This window comes from Aspergillus pseudodeflectus (assembly GCF_044049435.1).
Source record: "Aspergillus pseudodeflectus strain CBS 756.74 chromosome Unknown BJX68scaffold_35, whole genome shotgun sequence".
NCBI lineage: Eukaryota > Fungi > Ascomycota > Eurotiomycetes > Eurotiales > Aspergillaceae > Aspergillus > Aspergillus pseudodeflectus.
In genome coordinates, this window is record NW_027263811.1 from 74,439 (window position 1) to 94,964 (window position 20,526).

General features: G+C 52.1%; 7 protein-coding genes across 7 annotated transcripts; 3 read left to right on the forward strand and 4 right to left on the reverse strand.

Annotated features, from left to right (window-relative positions):
• Positions 1 to 408: 408 nt before the first annotated feature.
• Positions 409 to 3,046, forward strand: hsp90 (chaperone Hsp90). The gene is made up of 3 exons (XM_071040868.1): positions 409 to 558; positions 683 to 956; positions 1,011 to 3,046. The coding sequence occupies exons 2-3, from the start codon at positions 699 to 701 to the stop codon at positions 2,853 to 2,855; spliced, it is 2,103 nt and encodes a 700-aa protein (XP_070896805.1). The 5' UTR covers positions 409 to 558; positions 683 to 698; the 3' UTR covers positions 2,856 to 3,046.
• A 518-nt stretch (positions 3,047 to 3,564) lies between these two features.
• BJX68DRAFT_130380 (uncharacterized protein) lies at positions 3,565 to 5,997 on the reverse strand. The gene is made up of 3 exons (XM_071036292.1): positions 5,146 to 5,997; positions 4,647 to 5,096; positions 3,565 to 4,600 (listed from the first exon to the last, which is right to left on the reverse strand). The coding sequence occupies exons 1-3, from the start codon at positions 5,855 to 5,857 to the stop codon at positions 3,654 to 3,656; spliced, it is 2,109 nt and encodes a 702-aa protein (XP_070896806.1). The 5' UTR covers positions 5,858 to 5,997; the 3' UTR covers positions 3,565 to 3,653.
• Positions 5,998 to 7,480: 1,483 nt separating this feature from the next.
• BJX68DRAFT_130009 (phosphate-sensing transcription factor PHO4) lies at positions 7,481 to 10,506 on the forward strand. Its single transcript, XM_071036291.1, has 3 exons — positions 7,481 to 8,571; positions 8,628 to 9,678; positions 9,728 to 10,506. The coding sequence occupies exons 1-3, from the start codon at positions 8,035 to 8,037 to the stop codon at positions 10,258 to 10,260; spliced, it is 2,121 nt and encodes a 706-aa protein (XP_070896807.1). The 5' UTR covers positions 7,481 to 8,034; the 3' UTR covers positions 10,261 to 10,506.
• Positions 10,507 to 10,698: 192 nt separating this feature from the next.
• On the reverse strand, positions 10,699 to 13,018 carry BJX68DRAFT_130401 (putative DNA directed RNA polymerase III subunit Rpc82). Its single transcript, XM_071036293.1, has 3 exons — positions 12,709 to 13,018; positions 11,822 to 12,616; positions 10,699 to 11,763 (listed from the first exon to the last, which is right to left on the reverse strand). Exons 1-3 carry the CDS (start codon positions 12,835 to 12,837, stop codon positions 10,753 to 10,755), a joined length of 1,935 nt encoding a protein of 644 aa, XP_070896808.1. The 5' UTR covers positions 12,838 to 13,018; the 3' UTR covers positions 10,699 to 10,752.
• A 159-nt stretch (positions 13,019 to 13,177) lies between these two features.
• On the forward strand, positions 13,178 to 15,103 carry BJX68DRAFT_241584 (ubiquinol--cytochrome-c reductase subunit 2). The gene is made up of 4 exons (XM_071040869.1): positions 13,178 to 13,559; positions 13,617 to 13,791; positions 13,852 to 14,708; positions 14,768 to 15,103. The coding sequence occupies exons 1-4, from the start codon at positions 13,311 to 13,313 to the stop codon at positions 14,861 to 14,863; spliced, it is 1,377 nt and encodes a 458-aa protein (XP_070896809.1). The 5' UTR covers positions 13,178 to 13,310; the 3' UTR covers positions 14,864 to 15,103.
• A 426-nt stretch (positions 15,104 to 15,529) lies between these two features.
• BJX68DRAFT_241591 (putative mitochondrial DNA replication protein (Yhm2)) lies at positions 15,530 to 17,509 on the reverse strand. Its single transcript, XM_071040870.1, has 6 exons — positions 17,021 to 17,509; positions 16,931 to 16,955; positions 16,855 to 16,873; positions 16,708 to 16,804; positions 15,945 to 16,617; positions 15,530 to 15,834 (listed from the first exon to the last, which is right to left on the reverse strand). The coding sequence occupies exons 1-6, from the start codon at positions 17,094 to 17,096 to the stop codon at positions 15,780 to 15,782; spliced, it is 945 nt and encodes a 314-aa protein (XP_070896810.1). The 5' UTR covers positions 17,097 to 17,509; the 3' UTR covers positions 15,530 to 15,779.
• A 46-nt stretch (positions 17,510 to 17,555) lies between these two features.
• On the reverse strand, positions 17,556 to 20,119 carry cit1 (citrate (Si)-synthase CIT1). The gene is made up of 8 exons (XM_071036294.1): positions 19,901 to 20,119; positions 19,761 to 19,825; positions 19,600 to 19,684; positions 19,486 to 19,533; positions 19,365 to 19,425; positions 18,745 to 19,300; positions 18,388 to 18,688; positions 17,556 to 18,336 (listed from the first exon to the last, which is right to left on the reverse strand). Exons 1-8 carry the CDS (start codon positions 20,018 to 20,020, stop codon positions 18,148 to 18,150), a joined length of 1,425 nt encoding a protein of 474 aa, XP_070896811.1. The 5' UTR covers positions 20,021 to 20,119; the 3' UTR covers positions 17,556 to 18,147.
• Positions 20,120 to 20,526: the final 407 nt, after the last annotated feature.

A 20,526-nucleotide genomic window follows, 5' to 3' on the forward strand; every position in this document is an offset into this window, starting at 1 on the left:
AATGAAAAGTGATTGGTCCCGCCAACATATGGTGGAGCGGAACGTTCTAGATTACGGAGAAAGCCTGAGCAACGAGGCAAATAAATCACTTTAGCAATTTCTCCAGTCAAGAGGGCGGGAGCAAAAGGCAACAGCCGAGTGAGAGGTTGAGTTCTCGAGCAATTGAGAGGCTGATGGAATAATGCGAGATTGTCCTAGTCAAAGTGAGGCGAAGCGCACAAGTCTGACTGGCAGACACTGCGGGCGAGGCTGAAATCAAAGGTGGAAGGCGCTGGAAGTTGTCCAGGTGAAGAGGCGGAGAAGCTGTGGAAGTTGCTGGATCATCGTAGAAAGTCTAGTTTTGTGTGTCCCTCCAGGCCCAGAGAAACATTAAGTCTCCCGCTGCACCTCGTTTTTTTCTTTCCTTCATCCATCTTCCTTCTTTCTTTCAATCCTCCCTGTGCTTAAATACTTACTCTCCTCCCTCTCTCACATATTCCTCTTTTCCTCCATCAATCTCCCAGCTGTGTGCCCCGCTATCTTGCCCGACTCCGCCCCTCACCGCTCCCCTCGCGCCCTGTAAGTCACTCCTTTGCTCAAAGTTTCAGCTCCCACTTGTGTCGCGGAGCTTCTTTCGTCGCCCGTTGAACCTCTTGAATCGCTCAATTGTCTTCCTATAGTCGACTAACAGCCATCTTTGCAGAACACAACCCGTCACAATGTCTGAGACCTTTGAGTTCCAGGCTGAGATCTCTCAGCTCCTCTCCCTCATCATCAACACCGTCTACTCCAACAAGGAGATCTTCCTGCGAGAAATCATCTCCAACTCCTCCGATGCCCTTGACAAGATCCGCTATGAGTCTCTGTCCGACCCCTCCAAGCTCGACACGGGCAAGGACCTCCGCATCGACATTATTCCCGACAAGGAGAACCAGACTCTCACCATCCGTGATACCGGTATCGGTATGACCAAGGCTGTAAGTAGCCGCAACCTACATCCTACATTCAAAACTTGGTATTGACTCATGTAGGACCTCATTAACAACTTGGGTACCATTGCCCGCTCCGGCACCAAGCAGTTCATGGAGGCTCTCTCCGCTGGTGCTGATATTTCCATGATTGGCCAGTTCGGTGTCGGTTTCTACTCTGCCTACCTCGTTGCTGACCGCGTCACCGTTATCTCGAAGCACAATGATGACGAGCAGTACATCTGGGAGTCCGCCGCCGGCGGTACCTTTACTCTCACCCAAGACACCGAGGGTGAGCCGCTTGGCCGTGGTACCAAGATGATCTTCCACCTCAAGGATGAGCAGACCGAATACCTTCAGGAGAGCCGCATCAAGGAGGTTGTCCGCAAGCACTCCGAGTTCATCTCCTACCCCATCTACCTCCACGTCGTAAAGGAGGTTGAGAAGGAGGTTCCCGATGAGGAGGCTGAGACCAAGGAGGAGGAGGAAGGCGATGAGAAGAAGCCCAAGATTGAGGAGGTTGACGATGAGGAGGAAGAAAAGAAGAAGAAGACCAAGACGATCAAGGAGACCAAGATTGAAGAGGAAGAGCTCAACAAAACCAAGCCCATCTGGACACGCAACCCTGCCGACATTACCGAAGAGGAGTATGCCGCTTTCTACAAGTCCCTCTCTAACGACTGGGAAGACCATCTTGCTGTCAAGCACTTCTCCGTCGAGGGTCAGCTCGAATTCCGTGCCATCCTCTATGTGCCCAAGCGTGCTCCCTTTGACCTTTTCGAGACCAAAAAGACCAAGAACAACATCAAGCTCTACGTTCGCCGTGTCTTCATCACTGATGATGCCACCGACCTCATTCCCGAGTGGCTCAGCTTCATCAAGGGTGTTGTCGACTCTGAGGACCTTCCTCTCAACCTGTCTCGTGAGACTCTCCAGCAGAACAAGATCATGAAGGTCATCAAGAAGAATATCGTCAAGAAGACCCTTGAGCTCTTCACTGAGATTGCCGAGGACCGTGAGCAGTTTGACAAGTTCTACAGCGCTTTCAGCAAGAACATCAAGCTTGGTATCCACGAGGATGCCCAGAACCGCAACACCCTCGCCAAGCTCCTCCGCTATCAGTCCACCAAGTCTGGTGACGAGACCACTTCCCTTAGCGACTACGTCACCCGCATGAAGGAGCACCAGAAGCAAATCTACTACATTACCGGCGAGTCCATCAAGGCCGTCGCCAAGTCTCCCTTCCTTGACAGTCTCAAGCAAAAGGACTTTGAGGTTCTCTTCCTTGTTGACCCCATTGACGAGTACGCTTTCACTCAGCTCAAGGAGTTTGACGGCAAGAAGCTCGTCGATATCACCAAGGACTTTGAGCTCGAGGAGACCGAGGAGGAAAAGGCTGAGCGCGAAAAGGAGGAGAAGGAGTACGAGGGCCTTGCCAAGAGCCTCAAGAACATTCTCGGCGACAAGGTTGAAAAGGTTGTTGTCTCCCACAAGCTCATCGGCTCTCCTTGCGCCATCCGTACCGGCCAGTTCGGTTGGTCCGCCAACATGGAGCGTATCATGAAGGCCCAGGCCCTCCGTGACACCTCCATGAGCTCTTACATGTCCTCCAAGAAGACCTTTGAGATCTCTCCCAAGTCTCCCATCATCCAGGAGCTCAAGAAGAAGGTTGAGGCTGATGGCGAGAGCGACCGCACCGTCAAGTCCATCACCCAGCTCCTCTACGAGACCTCTCTGCTCGTCTCCGGCTTCACCATTGATGAGCCCGCCAGCTTCGCTGAGCGCATCCACAAGCTCGTCTCTCTCGGTTTGAACATCGACGAGGAGGCCGAGGTTGCCGAGGCCTCCACCGAGGAGACTCCCGCCGCCGCTACAGCCGGTGAGAGCGCCATGGAGGAGGTTGACTAGATCAACTGATGGAAAGGTGGAAATAAAATTCTAACAGATTTTTGTTACGATTCTCCGAACTGCTTCGGTCTATTTCTTTAATTGATGGAATGGCAGGAGATGGTGTCTTTTATGTTACCAACGACGATGTCAATCTAATGGCGTTTTGAGCGTTTCTACTTATTAAACCAAATACAATACGGTCTGCTTCATTTGTTCTCCAAGCATAACTATAGTAAGAGTGGATTTCCCCCCTTTTGGGAGTCGAATCGAAACACATCTTCTCTATTCCGTACACTCATAGCCGTCCAAGGAGAAATCACATCCCTATAAAGCAGTGGAGAGCTCTACTTTTGGTTATGATTCACAGTCAAAGGTCTGGTGTAGTTGAACAAACCAAGGTGAAGAAGCTTCGATATGAAGATTAGAGAACCTGTAGCTAACCCCAAACTCCTGGTAAAAAGATGATTCCATTTCGCCGTATCCTCCCAAAAGAAATGACACATATAGATAAGACACATATGGGGTAGCAGAGGAGACGCACGTTGAGAGGTGAAGAAAACGAGTGTACAGAAGGAGACGAGAACAGGGCAAGAAAACTTGATAACGCCTGGGTATGAATTGACGGCCCTGTGAATGCATGCATATTGTGTGTGTAGTGTTGACAAAAGATGCCAGCCCAGCAGATGGATAAAGGAAGAGATTGAGAGTTTGCGTCTGAGCCGCCTGTCTCCGAGATCATGTCCCCCAGACCGCAACCCCGCGGTCTCGTGAAATGGTTGATAGACTCATCTATATGCACTATGGTCCGGTGATCCTCTAATCACTGGAACAATACCAATCAAAGCGCCATTCCGAAAAACTTCGTGAGGACAAGCCCCAAGTTTTCGCAAGCACAAGGGCCAGCCCTCCGACGACGCCAAAGCTGCCCACAATCTGCACAATGGCCCAGCCTCGTTGTTTGAGATCATCTGACCACCGGACAACCCCAAGCGGGTCAAGAGGACTGATGCTCGCAATGCGATATTCAACGCTCTGACCGTTTTGGGTTCGAACGAGTACACCGCCATTATTTGCCTTGTCGGATGGCCCACGAAATCCGCAGAAACCTGGGGTTTGGGTCATGGGGACAAGAGAACCGTCAACGACGCATTCTCCTAGTCGTTCTGTTAGCCAGATGGCTCGCTCTCCTCTTGCCAACGATGCGTATCGCTCTCGTTCATTCTGAAGGCTTTGATTTAAGTCCGACGCCCATTTGGCCAATTGGATCTGAGCTCGCTTCTCTTCCTGCCGTGAGTAATCTGATATCCGTGCCAATGTATAGCTTGGGGCGTTGCCATAGGGACTGGAAGAGAAGGACAGCTGTGAGAGATTCTGCCGTCGCGCGAGCAAATCCCTCTGCCGCTGTGCTAATTTTTTGGCAGCCGAGTGACGAATCCAGGCCATATTCTCGCGATCGAATAAGCGCTCTACCAATGATGCGAGCTCCGAGGCAACTAGAGGCTGTATATAGTCCGGGCTCATCAGCGTACTGGCGTCCATGATGGAATCATCATTCGACTTGGCCGATGATATTGCGAATGGGGCGAAATCTGCCCCAAAAAGGTGAAAAGTTTTCAGGGAAACTGCCTGTGCTTTTTCGTGAAAAGCAAATTTGAGGCCCGAGATTTGATCCTGTGCCAGGAGGTCGGATTTGGAAATCACAGGAATTACGTTTGTCCAACTACTCAGTTTGCGGATGCCTTCCATGTCACAAGAAAGTGTATCTAACCCTGTTAGCTCGCTCATACCTATTATAAGTAGACGACATACCATGCGAAATGAAATATAGAATGGCATCTACCTGGGATCCCCCATTACCTGCCATCATATTCTGAAAATCGGCATTGGAACAATCAGCGGCGGCAGTCGCACGAAAGAGTTGTTGGTTCATGTATTGAATGACCGCGTCAAGCTGGCCTGTATCCCTTGACCGGCTTCCAGGAGTATCGACAAAGCATATGTTACGCTCAAGGACGACGTCTCCCATGCTTTTCCGCCGTCGGAGAACGCGCGAGTCTTCTAGGTCTGACCACCATGTCGGATAGGGCTTGGAGCTGGCATATATTTCCGAAACGAGTGCAGAGTTGTCAGATTTGGTGCGGGATGATCGCGCGGAATGAGAGGGTGACAGGGAATATGTTGGTTCGTCAAACGGGTCAACATGGACAATGTCTTCACAAATCTGGACGATTGATTTGATGAGGGATGTTTTGCCGGAGCCTGTCATTATAGTCAACAACTGGTGACAACATGAAAACTAAAAACTCACTAGGTGCACCAGCAAACAAAAGTTTCAGTCGTCCAAAGGCTCGTCCTTTATCCGTGAAAGGCCTCCGGCTGGGCATGGCGATACTTGGCATGATAAGCTGCGACATGGAGTCGGTATTCTGACTGAAGGTAGGGTGTAACTCCTCATCTTCCTCGCTGGAAGCAATCGCTTGACTACCCAGTTCATCTGTGATTGATATTTCATCGAGATGTCTTGTAGATTGGTTTGTAAAGGACTTTGGGCTGCTCGGGAGGGAGCAAGGGTCGTCAGCGTTGACAAGGTTTAGCGGGGTTAGAGGCCGAGGCGATGTCAGGTTAGATAAAGGGAAAGCTGGGTTGATATCGCCGGAGATCGACTTGCTCGCTTCCAAGTGACAATTCTTGTCTTGATCGTTGCTCCATTGTTGTTGCGGTGGGACTGGAGACGCTGATATTGAAACGGGCTTACTGGCGGAGGTGGGGTCCAGCTCAGGCTGGGAAGCAGCTGCACTTCTAGCAGAGGGAAGTGTTTCATCGAGGCTCTGCACGCCATACATACTATCCCTTGTGTTTTCAAACTCGATCGGAGAGACCTCAAAGCCATCGGAGCGTTGACTGCGGGCCAGAAAGAAGGTCGACGGAGTCGTAGTAGTGCGGGGATCGATCCACTGCTGCTGCTCAAGGGAGGACTTGCGAGACCGCGGGGTCGCGACCTCCGGGACAGGCGGTCTCATGGTGAGGCAGGGATTGTACCACAGGTGCTAAGTAGGAGGAAGAAAGCATCAAAGGGAGGTGATGGAAGTTTCGATGCGAGGACGAGTTGAGACCTGAAAGCCAACCTTGAAAGGACGCTGCCACTACTGCCAGTGGGATTCCTGTATTGTCAGATCTCGTAGTCACGTTCACGGACAATGGTGACCAACCCCTCTCCAACGCCAGCGTACCCCGCATCTTTACCGTCACAACGATACGAAAGATTCAACTTGATGGAAGTGGCCTGATATCTGCAAAGCTCATGATCTATCCCACCACCACCACGTCAACCTTAAAACTACTAATGTCAACGGTCTCCGGACCAGGTTGGCTGTCAAGGCTGGGCAACTCTTTTAATTATTATACTCTTCAAGGGATTATTATTCTCCGACTGCTCAGCCCGTCTCTCTTACCATTTCAAACCTAGCGCTCAGGTCGGTTCTTCTGCCGACAGGCTACTTTAGCTCTCCCAGTGGCTGAAGCATTTAATATTGGCTTGAATGGATCTCGAGCAAGGTAACAAATGAGAAGCGAAAAGTCCCTAACCTTGGGTGCTAGCGCTCATGAATTTTTATTTCCGTACTAGGCTCACAGATTGCATGCATCCGTGTCAGATTATGATATAGAGAGCTAGCCACTTTGGCTTTGATGGCGTTGTTCACTCACTCAGTCAAGGATTCAAGGCTGGTCGATTTAGCGTCAAGCCCAGTCGGCGCACTGTTACGTAACTGGAAAAGGATCGCCCAGAAGGAATTAGTGTCTCGAAAAGAGATACTCGGCAGCTCTGCGAGTATCAGGGTCTGGAGGAAAGGTGCAATCCAGTCGGGGTTGACTCGTTGAGAGTTCGGCGATGGAAAACTTGGAGCATTGAGAATATTCAAGGGAGCAAAGCCACGGATACCCGCCCCTGTCCTACCGGATTTCAGGCCAGTTCTTCCAAACCCACAAGCCTAGTTTGCAACGCACCGACAACGGAGCAGGGCAAGTCTCCATTCAAGATCCCGGTTGAGACGGGCACCACTCCTGAGGCACTGACCAGCCAATTTAAACCTCTAAGCGCACCTGCCGCTTCGAAAACCGCCCTAGAAGGTTCGGAAGCACGAGAAGGAAACGATTATTCTGCCCTACTCGCCAATGCTGGATTCTTGCATGTTCAGCGCCAGATCATTCTCGGGCTCTGTCTTTCATGGTTTCCTATAGTTTTCAGAGCAAGGAGTCTCGATAATTCAAAAATTCCGCAGTCGTGATTCGCCACTGTCTCTGGAGCGAATCGGGAGGTGGATTTCTGGGGCTACTATTCCGACGAGACCCATGGGAAACGGTGCATGCGAGATTTCCCATAGGATGGGTGTGCGAAGTCCTCCCGAGAGGTATCGAGTCAAAGACGATGCCACCGAACACGCGATGAGCATTATTATTGAGAGTTGAGAAGGATAGCCTCGAATTTCACTAAAGGTCGAAAGCGATGTAATGATTGAAGCCGTAGCCATCCCGGACGTAGATCAAATGTGGTTTCGCGGACCAATGGTGGAGGTGCACAGAAAGACCGGGACGGAAATCCTCCTCTTTTCCTACTCAAGCAGGTAGATATATAGGCTGAAGCTGGCGAAGCAATCAAGGTGAAGTTCGCTGGAGCCGGGCGCCGTCTCATAGACTCGCAGTCTCGTGTTCCACTCTTCCCACTCTCTTCCTATTCTGAGTTCTCGGGCTTCTTCTAGTCTCGCTTCCCCACGCCCGTCACCTGGTTTCTTCTTCCAGGAGGTTGTCTTATATTATCGCTTGTTATATCTCCGCCTGGCCTTTTATCCTGCGAGGCTTTCTCACCCCCCGGTCGAACCCTCAACCCTCCAGAGTTCGCGATGCTCACCTGCTCTCATTGAGTCTTTACATTCGCTCTCTCCCTCGCATTACCCTTCGCTCCCTGTCCATCTTTGGCGTTCGCTCGCTCTGGGAACCTTTTGTTCCCTCTGTGGTGGATTTCGGTTTTTTTTACCCGCCGTTGATCATTTGGTTCAATCTGCAACCGAGACTACTACATACTTTTCTCCGCCTTGCGTCACCGTAACTCAAAAGTACTACAAGTGCAGCAATCCTAGTGGAGGAGGACAATCGAGTATTCTGGAGGGCTGTCCTAGAAGAACACCAGTTATCCCTCGCCATGGAACAAGATCCCTCACTGTCCTGGTCGGACATGCCTCCCCCCGCCGAAGATGAATTCAGCAGCTTCCTCGAGTTCGGCATGCAGTTTGGCGATCTGGAGGGGCAGCACGGACCGACCGACCACCTCCCTTCTCGTTCCATCGCGCAAGTCGCAATGGGCACCACGACCGCTCCGCCGCAGCAGCAACAAATGGCCTGCATGGATCCCGACAGTGTCACCGGCCAGCCGCAGTCCTACACCCGCATGATGGGAGACTTTTCTGTCGATCCGCAGGGTATACCACATAGCACATCGTACTCCAATGCCCCAATGACGCCGGCCTACTACGCCCAGAAGCCTCCAATGTTCCAGCAGCAGCAGCAGCAGCAGCAGCAGCCACAGCACACCACTCAGCCATATATTCCCCAAGGACAGATGGTGATTCCTCCGACCCCCAGCAGCATTGAATTCCACGGATCTGCTGCGACGTATCCTCAACGTGTTGGCGACAATCCGGAAATGTATGATCGATATTCTCGCATGATTGAGGAACAGGTGCGCACTGTACCAGCCGGTTTTTTTTTACCCCCGACAGCTAATGTATCGTATAGGCCCTCTACACCCCCCTTGTTTCTCCTGCCATGACTCCCTTGGAAACTCAGTGCCGGCAACCCGATTATGCCATTCCTGGCGAGTACTTTAGCCCCCTCACCTCGCCCGCGATCGAGGCGCAAAATCCGCACGGTTATCCCTTGCATTCCGCTCCAATGACCGAAATGACCTTTATTCACTCGCCCGGTGATAATGGCTTCGCTACATCGTCGGTCCCGTCCTCTCCAGGTCTCGCACGCAAACAAAGACGACGGCCGTCCGCGGCCACCAGTAAAACTTTTCAGTCCCGGGCTAAGAAGCAGCAATCTCCTTCGGTCCGACCTCTGACACGCACGAGATCTCGCTTGACAGACGAGGTCATGACCGCTCTCTCAGAAAAACAACCAAACCCTACATCGCATCCGACAAGTGTCACCGGGCTGCGATACGGTAGTGCCGAGAGCTCAGGCCAGGATTCCGTGTCCCCGGAGCCACTGTCTGAACCATTGATGCCTCCACCTGCACTCCCAACTGTCCGCAAGTCCCCTGCAATCGCGCCTCTGACGCAGCAACAACAACAACCACAAAACTCTGGCGAGCCTGCGACACCAGCAATGTTGATGCGGATGCAGCGGTCTCCCCACACTCGCTCTGTTCCCGATCATAACCTCACTCCAACTCAACCGGCCGTAAATGAACCGCACGATGATATTATGGAGGATGTGATTCTTCCAGAGGCGGCCACCCCGGCAACCCAGCTTTTCCGACCCCATGTTGCTCGAATCGATACAGCCATCACCACTGGCACCTCGACCCCAAGTATATCCGCCACTGTTACTCCACATTTGGATTCCAATCCGGCCGCGCTTTCTGAAAGGAACCCCAGCTCTGTCGCCCCGAGCCCGCGATCTGGTCCGATGCCCTCCCCCAGCGGTCCGGTTGCCAGGAAATCCGAGACGCCAAAATTAGGACCTATGAGCAGGAAGCGGCAAAGTTTGAGTTCATCACATCCTAGCCCCAGTTTAAGACCAAAAATCAGCCCTAATATCCAGCCATTGGTGCGCGGCGACGGTAAGACCTCAACCCTTTATAGTCTGTTTTTAATACTAATCGGATACAGGAGGAATCTCGAATGATGCATCAGCAATGTTCTTGGCTTCCAAGTCCAACTATCAGCACATCTTGGATGGCACACTTCTTCCGGGCGTCTCATATCCAGAGACATTAGCCGAGAACTTGAGCTCCAAACGAACTAATCATAAGCTCGCGGAGCAGGGACGACGGAATCGCATCAACAATGCTCTAAAGGAGATTGAAACACTTATCCCGCCAGCGTACGTTCAATCGAAGCACAACAAGGAGGCCTCGGCCTGCAATGGGAAAACCAGCGACAAGGAGAAGGAAAAGGCAGGAAATCAACCAATCAGCAAGGCCAGCACTGTGGAGATGGCTATTGATTATATCAAATCGCTAAAGGCGGAGCTCGAGTCGACAAAGATGAAACTCGAAGCCGCAGAGGCCAAATTGTCGACTGTTGACTTTCAAGTCAACGGTGACCCCGATGGCTTGACAAATGGAGTCACGAATCACGAGGAATCTAAACAGGTCTCGCACGTTCACGGTTCTCAACCTTCAACCGACGCAACATTATGAAATACTTTCATGGTGGAGGCGTTTATGCGACATGGTTCACGAGAAATGGGTTGTACAGATGAGCCAAAAGAGCAGAGCAAGCAAGGCGGGGGTTGGGTTTGTATTTATGGGCCAGGGAGGCTTTCTGATTCTTTTTTACTTTGATTCCCCTGTTGCCATTTTTTTCAATTGGTGGGGGTTTTGTGTCAGTGTACTGGTGTTTTCGGACCAAGCATGGTTGCTTGCATCTGGTATTGATGCTTTCTTTCTTTTCAATTATCCTTTCTTTTCTCTACATCTTAACGGGCGAGCTTCTGTGGTCCCGGCGCCCAATGTAATGATATATGTAGTATTCAGATTTGCTTCAAGACTTTATAGACCCGTGGGGCGGAGTAGCAACCTTTGAATCATCCAAACAAGCCGTTGATGCTGCATAGCCCTTGTATTGCCGATATTTGAAGAGTAGAACTTTTAATATCATCGCTCATGACTCCGTTTTCCAAAACAAGGCTATCAATAATCCCGCATGACAGCAACCATATCATCTAACCGTGCAACTTCACCAAGCAGCAGTGACTCCTTGGCTCTCCACTCACGGAGTCTCTCCAGTTCTCCCTCGGAAAGATACCGCTTCTCATTACCCTTTACATCACTGCGCTCTGTTTTCTCTAGAAACTCCTTCAGGCGACTCCGTTCGAATCGTAACCGCTGTAAGCAGCGCGACATGGACTTGTACGTATCTTCGAGGATACTGTCGCGGATGCGGTCAGGGTCGTAGAACCATAGGAAGATTGTCCGGGAAGGCTGGCGCTGGGCGTCACGGGGCACCTCTTGGAGATCGACAAAGCCGCCAGTTTGCATGGATGCAAGGACTTGGCGGAGGTCTTTGAAGGGAAGAAGGCTGATTTCTTGTAGGCGCTTTTCATCGAGTTTGCCTTTTGCTTGGAGAACGCGGATGACGCGGAGGGCGACGTCGCCGTAGCGGGCTTCGACAATACGCTCGAGTTCGAGGTGGCGGAGTTTGCGGGCTAGATGGCGGAACTCAATGGTCCAGGTGATGAGGCCGCCGCTAAGGCGTTTCGATGTTAGGCTGTAGGGGGGGTGGGAGAGAAGGGAGAGGTGCTGATCAATTTCGTAGGCGCGGTTACCGCCAGTGCCATTGGCACCTTCGTGGTCGTAGTCATCGTCGCCATTGACTGTGTCGTCAAAGGCCCGTTTCCCAAGTCGGTTGTTGGGAGAAACTCCTGTGGGTCCGAGAGATCCCACAAGGTCAAGGTATGGGTCGATGTCCTGAGATAGAGCGCTGAGAGGGATAGCAACTGAGTACTGTTCGCCTTCTTCGCCCTCTCTGGGAATTTCGGCCGAGTCTCGGCATTTTGTTGTTTGATATTCAATCCGACGAAGGAGATAATCGTACACTTGTGCAGTTTCGGGGGGTGCGTCGCGCTCTGCGAGGTCGAGGAATCGGCGGTTTCGAAGGGCGACGTCAAGCTTTTCGTAGTTGACGCGAACGGTCAATGAGGACTATTAGATGATAGTTAGTTGTGAGCGGAGAGGACCAAAGTAGAGAGAGAGCGCGCACCTCCATGGGGATCTCATCATCGAACCACTCATTTTCTTCTTCATCCCCAGCGTTGTCGTAGTCGAAGCGCGCCCGTTTGGTGTCTTCGTCTATAGTCCCGTTGGCGCGCCTCCGTTTCACTCCTCGGGGAACTCCATTAACAAGTAATCCTCGAGTGAGGTCACTGTCTAGCCGCTCCTTGAGCATATCGCCCGTCTTCTCGAGCACGTACTCTTCAAGCTTCTTTCCCTTGAGACTTTGCGCCGAGTCTCCCGCTTTGATCTGGCGTTCAATATCCAAGATGTTATCGGCGTAGCTTTGAAAGTGCCCTTCCCGGACCCGAAGGATATATCCATGAGCGGCGAGCGTTTTGAGTGTTGGGTGCAGTGCTGATTGCTCTGGCACATGGTCGCCATTCATCCCGTTCACTCCGTTCTCATCTCTCTGTAGTTCCTCCTGCCCCTCATGGACCCCGTTCGCTTCAGAAGCGTCGAGTCGTAATTCTGGCAGTGTCTCAAGGTGACTCACTTGAGCATGGCCGAGATACATTATTGTCGACATGACGGTGGCGGCATAGTGCCCTAGCCTTTCCTCAACAAACTCCAAGATTTTCCCTGACCGCGCAAGGTAGTAAGCAGCTTGCATGTTTGCGCTGTAGTACGTAATGCCTTCGTCGAGGGGAGTATTGTGGTGCACGAGATGATGCTGGATCATGGCGACCAGGGCAGCGCGCAATCGACTTTCGGAGATGCGAGTGAAGCCGACTAGTCGCTGCAAAGTAAGGCGTTCATAGCGATGCAGGGTCGAGAATATCCGCTGTCAAGTCAAGGGCAAATGGTCAGTCGATATAGTGTCATCGATTTGTTAAAAAAAAAGCCCGAGTCACTGGGGTCAAACCATAAACATACCCCGAAGAGCTCGCCAAAATTATCTTCTACCAGGAGCATACATAGCTCCGCCGCGTACTGTTTGTTGGCTTTGTGGTTAGCCAACTGCGAACCTGTTGTGATCGGTCCGTCTGTCTTGCTCTTTCGCATACCTGGGAGGCCATTTCTTAGTCTTCTAGAGAATCTTTCCAGCTTCAATCCTCTAGAAGGGGCACAATTGTCACCGCAAAAGGTTCATGAGGAATCCATCCGGCCTAAGAACCTTGAAATAAGAGCCTCTAAATCCGGCTCCCGTGTCTAGCGTGAGTCTTTTGTGTAAGTTTCCAGCGTTTTTGTCTCTTTTTTCTCTTATCGCGCAGCGCCTCACGAGCGATTGCAAGTCACCTGATATCACCTGACCAGGTTTGCCGGTTCCGCCCGCACTCGCGATTCTGGCCAATCAGGGAACGAGTAATCACCAACGCCGGCCTCAACTTGAAGCTTTTCAGACGTCGTCAAACCACCAGCCCAGCGGACCTCCTTCTCCTCACCACCCCCCTCTTCCACCACCACCGCCTCAATTGCTGTGAGCCCTCGCCCGGCTTCTACATTCCTCTCATTCCGATTGTTCTTTCACACATGCGATGATGCTGTCGCGGTCTGCCATCAGTCGAAATGCGCCCCGTGCGCTCCAGAACGCTGCCGGCCGTCGGGGCATGGCCTCTGCCGCTACTCCGGGCCTCCAGTACGACGTCTCTGAGGCTGGTGGTGTAAAGATTGCCAACAGAGAACCTGCTGGTGTCACTGGCACTCTTGCTCTGGTGGCCAAGGCCGGTACCCGTTACGAGCCGTTTCCTGGTTTCGCCGACGCCCTCGAACTTTTCGCTTTCCAGGTTTGTTTTCTCCGCATCAACCGGAATTGGCACTAACTAGCCTCTCCCAATTGACAGTCTACACTCAAGCGTTCGGCGCTACGGATCACTCGGGAGGTTGAGCTGTTGGGTGGTCGATTCTCCGCATCACATTCCCGTGAGAACGTTGTTCTCAACACCAAATTCCTCGCCGAAGACCTTCCCTACTTTGTTGAGCTGCTGGCAGAAGTTGCTTCCCAGACGAAATTTCCAGGTACACACAACCACCTCGGACTAAGACTCTCGGGTGTGTAAAGAGGCTAACGAGTGGTAGGCTACGAACTCAACGAGATTGTCGCCAAGCTCCTGAAGCTCAGACAAGTCGCTTTGGCCAACCAGCCAGAGGCCATCGCCCTCGATGCCGCTCACGGTGTTGCTTTCCACCGCGGCCTAGGCAACAGCATCAGCGCCTCGGCTCATGTCCCATACGAGAAGAACCTCTCCGCTGAGGCTCTGGCCGAGTTCGCCAAAAACGCCTATGCCAAGTCCAACATTGCCCTTGTTGGCAGCGGTGTCAGCTCTGCAGAGCTCTCCAAGTGGGCTGGTGACTTCTTCAAGGCCGTCCCCGGCACCGGCTCCAGCCAGTACCAGCTCAAGTCCCACGAAAAGTCCACCTACTTTGGTGGTGAGCAGCGTATCTCCAGCAAGGCTGGCAACGCTGTTGTGATTGCTCTCCCCGGGTCCAGCACTTTTGGTACCCAAAACTTCAACCCCGCTGCTCACGTCCTCGCCGCCCTCCTCGGTGGGGAGTCCTCCATCAAATGGACTCCTGGTTTCTCGCTTCTCAGCCAGGCTACCCAGGGTTTCGCCCAGGTCCGGGCTTCGACCAAGAACGTTGGTTACTCCGACGCCGGTCTTCTCACCATCACCTTGACCGGCAAGGCTGACCAGCTCGCCGCTGCTGGAAAGAGCGCCGTCGACGCCCTCAAGAAGGTCGCCGCTGGTGAAGTCTCCGCCGAGGATTTCAAAAAGGCCGCCGCTCTCGCCAAGTTTGGCGCCCTCGAGTCCGCCCAGACTCTCGAAACCGGCCTCGAGCTTACTGGGAACGCCCTGGTCAACAACACCAAACCATACCAGATTGACGAGGTCGCCCAGGCCCTCGACAGCGTCACCGAGGCCAAGATCAAGGATGTAAGTTCATTTTTTCCTCGCTTAGTACGAGTCCCTAGGAACTAACCCCTTCATTCCAGTTCGCCAAGACCGTCCTCGAGTCCAAGGGCTCCGTCGCCGCCGTCGGTGACCTTGCCGAGCTTCCCTACGCCTCCGACTTGGGCCTCACTGTTTAAATTCCTGCACACCCACGCCCACCATGACTCTTTTTAAACCAAATGTACACAATACATGCTGCTAGACGGGGCAAAAGAACGAAAATCCTGAGCGCCGAACCCTTTCCATGTGTTTAGATAAATCTCCGCAGATATCTTTTCCCTTGTTTTCTCCCTTATTTTGACCCTTGTTTTGTGATACTTGCTGTGGCTGTAGCTGTATGTGACTGTAATACAATCAAATCCTTGTACCCTTATTCACTTGATGTATGTTTTTGTTTCCGTAAAGCGTAGTATATTCACAGTAGTAGGCTACGTCCGATGTGTGGTTGCTTTATACATGCTGTGGTTTATAGTACAACGTAGATTGTAGTAGCACATCACATCAGTATTGCATATAAACCAGCTCCAGTGGTAGTATTTGCCTATAAATGATGTCACTAGCCCTAAGAGAATATATTATAGCTTCAAGGTCTTATCAGAGCCCACTCTAAGTATATATAGCCCAGTTTGACATGTGGCCAACAGCATGCGCTTCGGACAAGATATTTACGGCGACTGCAGCGCGGTTTCGGATGCAATAGATTATTATCACTAGAGCCTGCAAGGGACCGTATGTCTCAGACTGAAACTGGTCGGATAAAACTGCCGAGGCGGCTATTACTGGCGATGTATTGAGGACCACACCGAGAATATGATTATCACCGCCAGGCGTTGCAGGAACAGAAGCTTTCCTAGTATCACAGAGAGTACATTGATTAACGAGATGTATTAGGGTATTTTCTCTATCCCAGAGTACAAATAGTAAATAAAACATGGATCAAATCTTTCGCACTCGAAACCAGTCGAGTCCGTACCAAATCCAGCACTGTATCCCGGCAGGCCCGTCTAGCCGCAAAGCGAACCTTGCGTAGCCGAAGGGTATTTCAAACCTTCTCTAATGCTTCGCGGTGACTTTATCGCCCGTCAGTTTTTCGACTGCCTCCTTGGCCCTATTCGGTACAACGGAGATCCACCCGTTAGCCTTGTTTCTCAAACCTCGGTATATCACATGTGCTTCGGGGAAAAGGGAAACATAGATCCACGCGATGGCGAGACTTACATGTCACCAAGAGCCACCATGCAGACGGTCTGCCAGATACCGAGACCAATGCGGGGGGTCACACCACGGTAGAGACCCTTGATACCGTTGCTCTCGTAAATGTATTTGAAGGTCTTTCCAACCGTGAGGTTCTTGGGTCGGTTGGGGTCTTCGGTCTTGCTTTGCATCTCAACTCGAATGACCTCGATAGGCTGGTTCCAGGCCGAGAGACCACCTCCCAGACTGGAGGCAATAACCTTTTCAATGGCGCCGAGCTTCTCCTTTTCGTCCTTGCCAGTCACCTTGCGGATAGCCTGCTCAGCCAAGCGAGAAAGACCGAAACGAGATCCCCAGTTTGTAGTCTGGCGAATGGCAACGGCATTGACACCGCGGTTGATACCCCGAATACCTTCCTTGCGGTAAATGTCCATAAAAGTGGCAAAGGTGCCAGGGGGCTTGACACCCTGCGCAGCCATCTTGTGCTTTGTGATTTCGACTGTCTTCATGCAGGTACAGAAACCCATAGTCGCATAGGCCTGGGCGACACCACCGGCCATACCTCCAGAGATACCGGCGAGGAAGTCGGGCGCACCGGCCACCTTGGCATAGAATTCTGCCTCCGAAGCGACGAACAAAAGGACAGCGCCCTTGGTAGAGGCCTCAATCCAGGCCCACGGAATGAGACCTTGGTAGTCTGCGTAGTCATCAACGCGTTAGCTTGCTGGAGTTGTGCCCACCCCCCACACCTCAGAATATGCGGGTTGCGGGTTGCGGGTTGACTTACAACCGAGGATCCCGCCACGACCCCATATCCGACCCATAGCGCCAGCGAAGCTATCGCCCCGGTTTGCAGCCATGGTTGTCTTGATCACTTCCAGTGGCTGAGACACGATTAGTATTACTTCAATTCAGCAGTGCTGAGGTGATGCACCTGTCCCAAAGTAGTGACTCTGGTTGCGATGTCAGCAAAAAAGAGGACTCGAGTTCAGAGATGCCGAGGGACTTACTCAAACATGTTTAGTCCTGCGCCGACTGTAACAAGGAAGAAGACCAATGTTAGGATATCGCAGAGCGTGGAGCAAGGTAATAGTACATACGTAGCAAGTTGCTGAACTTGACGGGCTTCTTCTCGAGCTTTGGGATGGAGCCCAACTCTTCGGTAGCGGTAGACATCTCTGAATTTGGGGTGCACTGAAAGGGGCCCTGACCAAGGGATTTGAGGGGGTTCGTCGCCTAACGGATCACGAGGGATTCGGGGAATTGAGAGCTACCAGAGCTTGTGATTCAGCTGGTCTGGCGGGGAGAGGAGGATATTGTGTAGGCGAAGCCAGGGGGGCGAAACTCAGGTACAGGGGTTGAGGTGAAGATTGGAGGAAAAAGGGAAGAAAAAGAAAGTTTGGCAGACGCAGAATATATGGAAAAGCTAAAGGTGGGACGGAGATTTCTGCCAGCTGATTCCTTTGCTAGTAATCCTGTCGGAAGGGATTGTACACGGTAGCTCCTGTCACTCAGGACGACAACAGCCCGGAGTTGCCTGAGGCTCCGAACGAATCCCCTCTCAATCGATCTTGAGCAGGCCTGCGTCTGGCCAATCACCTGGACATCTTGGAGTTCTAGTCCCGATTAAGGGAGGTGACGGGCCGATCCACACTAGGCTAATTTTGGGTGGGCGGTGTCTGGACTGCGTTCCTCGGGCCATCAGTTGGGAGCCGGAGGAAATCGGGTGCCCCAACAGAGAAACCGTTGAGGTTGCTGCTGTCTCGACTTTCGGGCGATAATTATACCGATGAATCTCGATCGAGTCTACCACGGTCGAGTATTGTACTCAATAGTACACATGGGCGGCAGACAATAGCTCTAGAAACCTCTCACCGTAGCTGAATACTAAACACGCCGTTGCTGTTCGGTCTCCGAAGTGACTCTCGGGTTTGACATCTCAGCCGCGGTCTACTCCTGAACTACGATTATGGGCTGCTACTGCTACGACTGTCGATGCTTTTACGGAGCCCCCAAAACTCCGAGCCAGAAAGTAATGGATGACTTGGAATTGAAGTGTTGTTACAAGGCCTGCTCGAACAAGCTATCATACATTAATCGAACTAACCCCAACACTTGACACGTCCGAGTCTTCTAGACGTCAAATAAATAATACAAGATGGCTGTGTTTGTAATCGTTAAGAGATATAGTCCCTCCAAAATCTTCATATCGTTCAAAAAAAAGTTTTTACAGCTTAGCGCCGACAAGCTTGGCGTAAGCCTCGGTGCTGAAACTCTTGGGGCGCTCGATAGGGGCACCGAAGGCACGGTCGATGATCAGCTGGGGCAGAACACCCAGGGCACGAGAAACACCAAAGAGGACGGTGTAGTAGTTGGCCTCGTTCAGGCCGTAGTACTGCAGGAGAACACCAGAGTGCTAGAGCGCGTTAGCTTATGTTTCCAGAATAAGGGGGAACAAGAAACTTACAGCATCAACGTTGGGGTAGGGGTTCTTGGTCTTGCCGTGCTCGGTGAGGACGCCAGGGGCGATCTTGTAGACCTGGCTGACGAGCTTGAACATGGGGTCATCGGGCAGCTTGCGGAGAGCGAATTCACGCTGGGACATGTAGCGGGGATCGGTCTTGCGAAGGACGGCGTGGCCGTAGCCAGGAACAACACGTCCGGCGTTCAGGGTGGACCAGAGGTAGTCCTTGATAGCACCGTCGCTGAGGTCGTTGCCAATGGCTTTTTTCATCTCAGTGAGCCAGTTGAGCACCTCCTGGTTGGCCCTTTTTTTTTATTGTTATTAGCTAATGCGACAGTCGCGTTGAAGGAGTATACTTACAGTCCGTGAAGAGGACCAGCAAGACCGTTGAGGCCAGCAGCCAGGGAGAGCATAGGAGAGCTCAGAGCACTACCAACGAGGTGGGTGGTGTGAGCACTGACGTTTCCACCCTCGTGGTCAGAGTGAATAGTGAGGTACAGGCGCATCAGCTCAACAAAGTCCTTGTTGTCACCGAATCCGAGCTGGTTGGCCAAGTTGTAGGAGTAGTCCTTGTCCTTTTGGATAGGAGCGACCTTGCCGTCCTTGAAAACGTTGCGGTAGATCTTGGCCGCGATGGTGGGCAGCTTGGCAATGAGGTCCATGGAGTCCTCAAAGGTGTAATGCCAGTACTCCTTCTTGTTGATACCCTTGGCATAGGCCTTGGCAAAGGCGGACTCGTGCTCAAGAGCAGTGACGGCGAGAGAGAACTGAGCCATGGGGTGAAGAGTGCTGGGGCAGCGGTCGATGAGCTCCTCGATGAACTTGGGCAAGTCGGAGCGAGCGGCCCACTCGGCGGAGAGGTCGCGAACCTGCTGCTCAGAGGGAACCTCACCAGTCAGGAGCAGCCAGAAGAGACCTGATATCGGTTTAGAAGAGCGGTTCGCTGATAACTTGCGGTTTGTTTTGGGCTCGGCGCTTACCTTCAGGAAGAGGCTCCTCACCACCGGGGGCCTTGGGAAGAAGCTTCTGGCACTCGGGGATCTGAACGGTTCGTTAGTACGTTGGCACCTCAGCCGTTTGGTGTTGTCCGATGCCGCTTACAGTAAGGCCACGGAAACGGATACCCTCCTCAGAGTCGAGGACGGAACCCTACAATAGCAAGTCAGCATGCCGATATCAAGTTTTCTAAATGGAGGCGGGAATAGCATAGCATACCTCCCAGACAAGGCACTTTACACCACGGGCACCACCGTAGGCCTGGTCGAGGGTAACCTCGCCAATGACCGTGCTGCCGTGTTCCCTGCAAGATTAAAAAGCAACAGGTTAGCGACCTGTCTCGCAAGCCGTGAATCAGATGGAGTGGGATATGTGCGCACTTTCGGAGCTTCTTGACTTTCTCGAGCTCACCAGGGAGCTTGTCGGCGAAGGTGTCCTTGAGGGACTAGATGATTCAATTCTCGTTAGCCAACTTTTGAAACGCGAGTCAATGACAGAGTATGCAGCAGAATAGACAAACCTTGGCTTTGCCGGTAGAGTAGCAGCGCAGGCCATTAAAGGCAGCGGACTGTACAACCGGCTTACCAGCAAGAGTGCTGGAGCGGAGAGCAGAGGTACCGAGTCGAAGTGTGGAAGCCATATCTGATCAAACAACTGAAATGTGAAGTTGATTGATTGAGAAGGAGAGGAGAGAGAGTGAGGAGGATAAGGAAAACAGCAGGGAAGAAGAAGGAAAAGAAGTTTGAGGTCGGGGAGAAAGCTGTTTTCGGTCCATCCTCATTTTTTCCATCTGGCCGTAACAACTAACAAGGACAGGCCGGTACCAGATCTGTATGGGAACACTTGAGCACGACATTTTTCTTCCTGTACCCAAGGGTGGGACCGTGTACCGTAAGGTAAAGCTGCATTTTACTGCTTTGAATGGGGCCGGTCTCCCGAGTCACGGGTGCCAACCAACAACAACACTCGGCAGCTCCGCCAGACGTGCTCCGTACTATCCGCCATCTTCCGTCATCGCAGAGGCGGAGTCCGGAGTAATCTACCCCAAGAGTAACGAGTACGTAGATAGAGGGTTGTAATGCCTTGAAGAAATTGGGTCTATTCTGACATGTCCTTTGTACACTCTCGACTCGAAAAGGAGGTGGC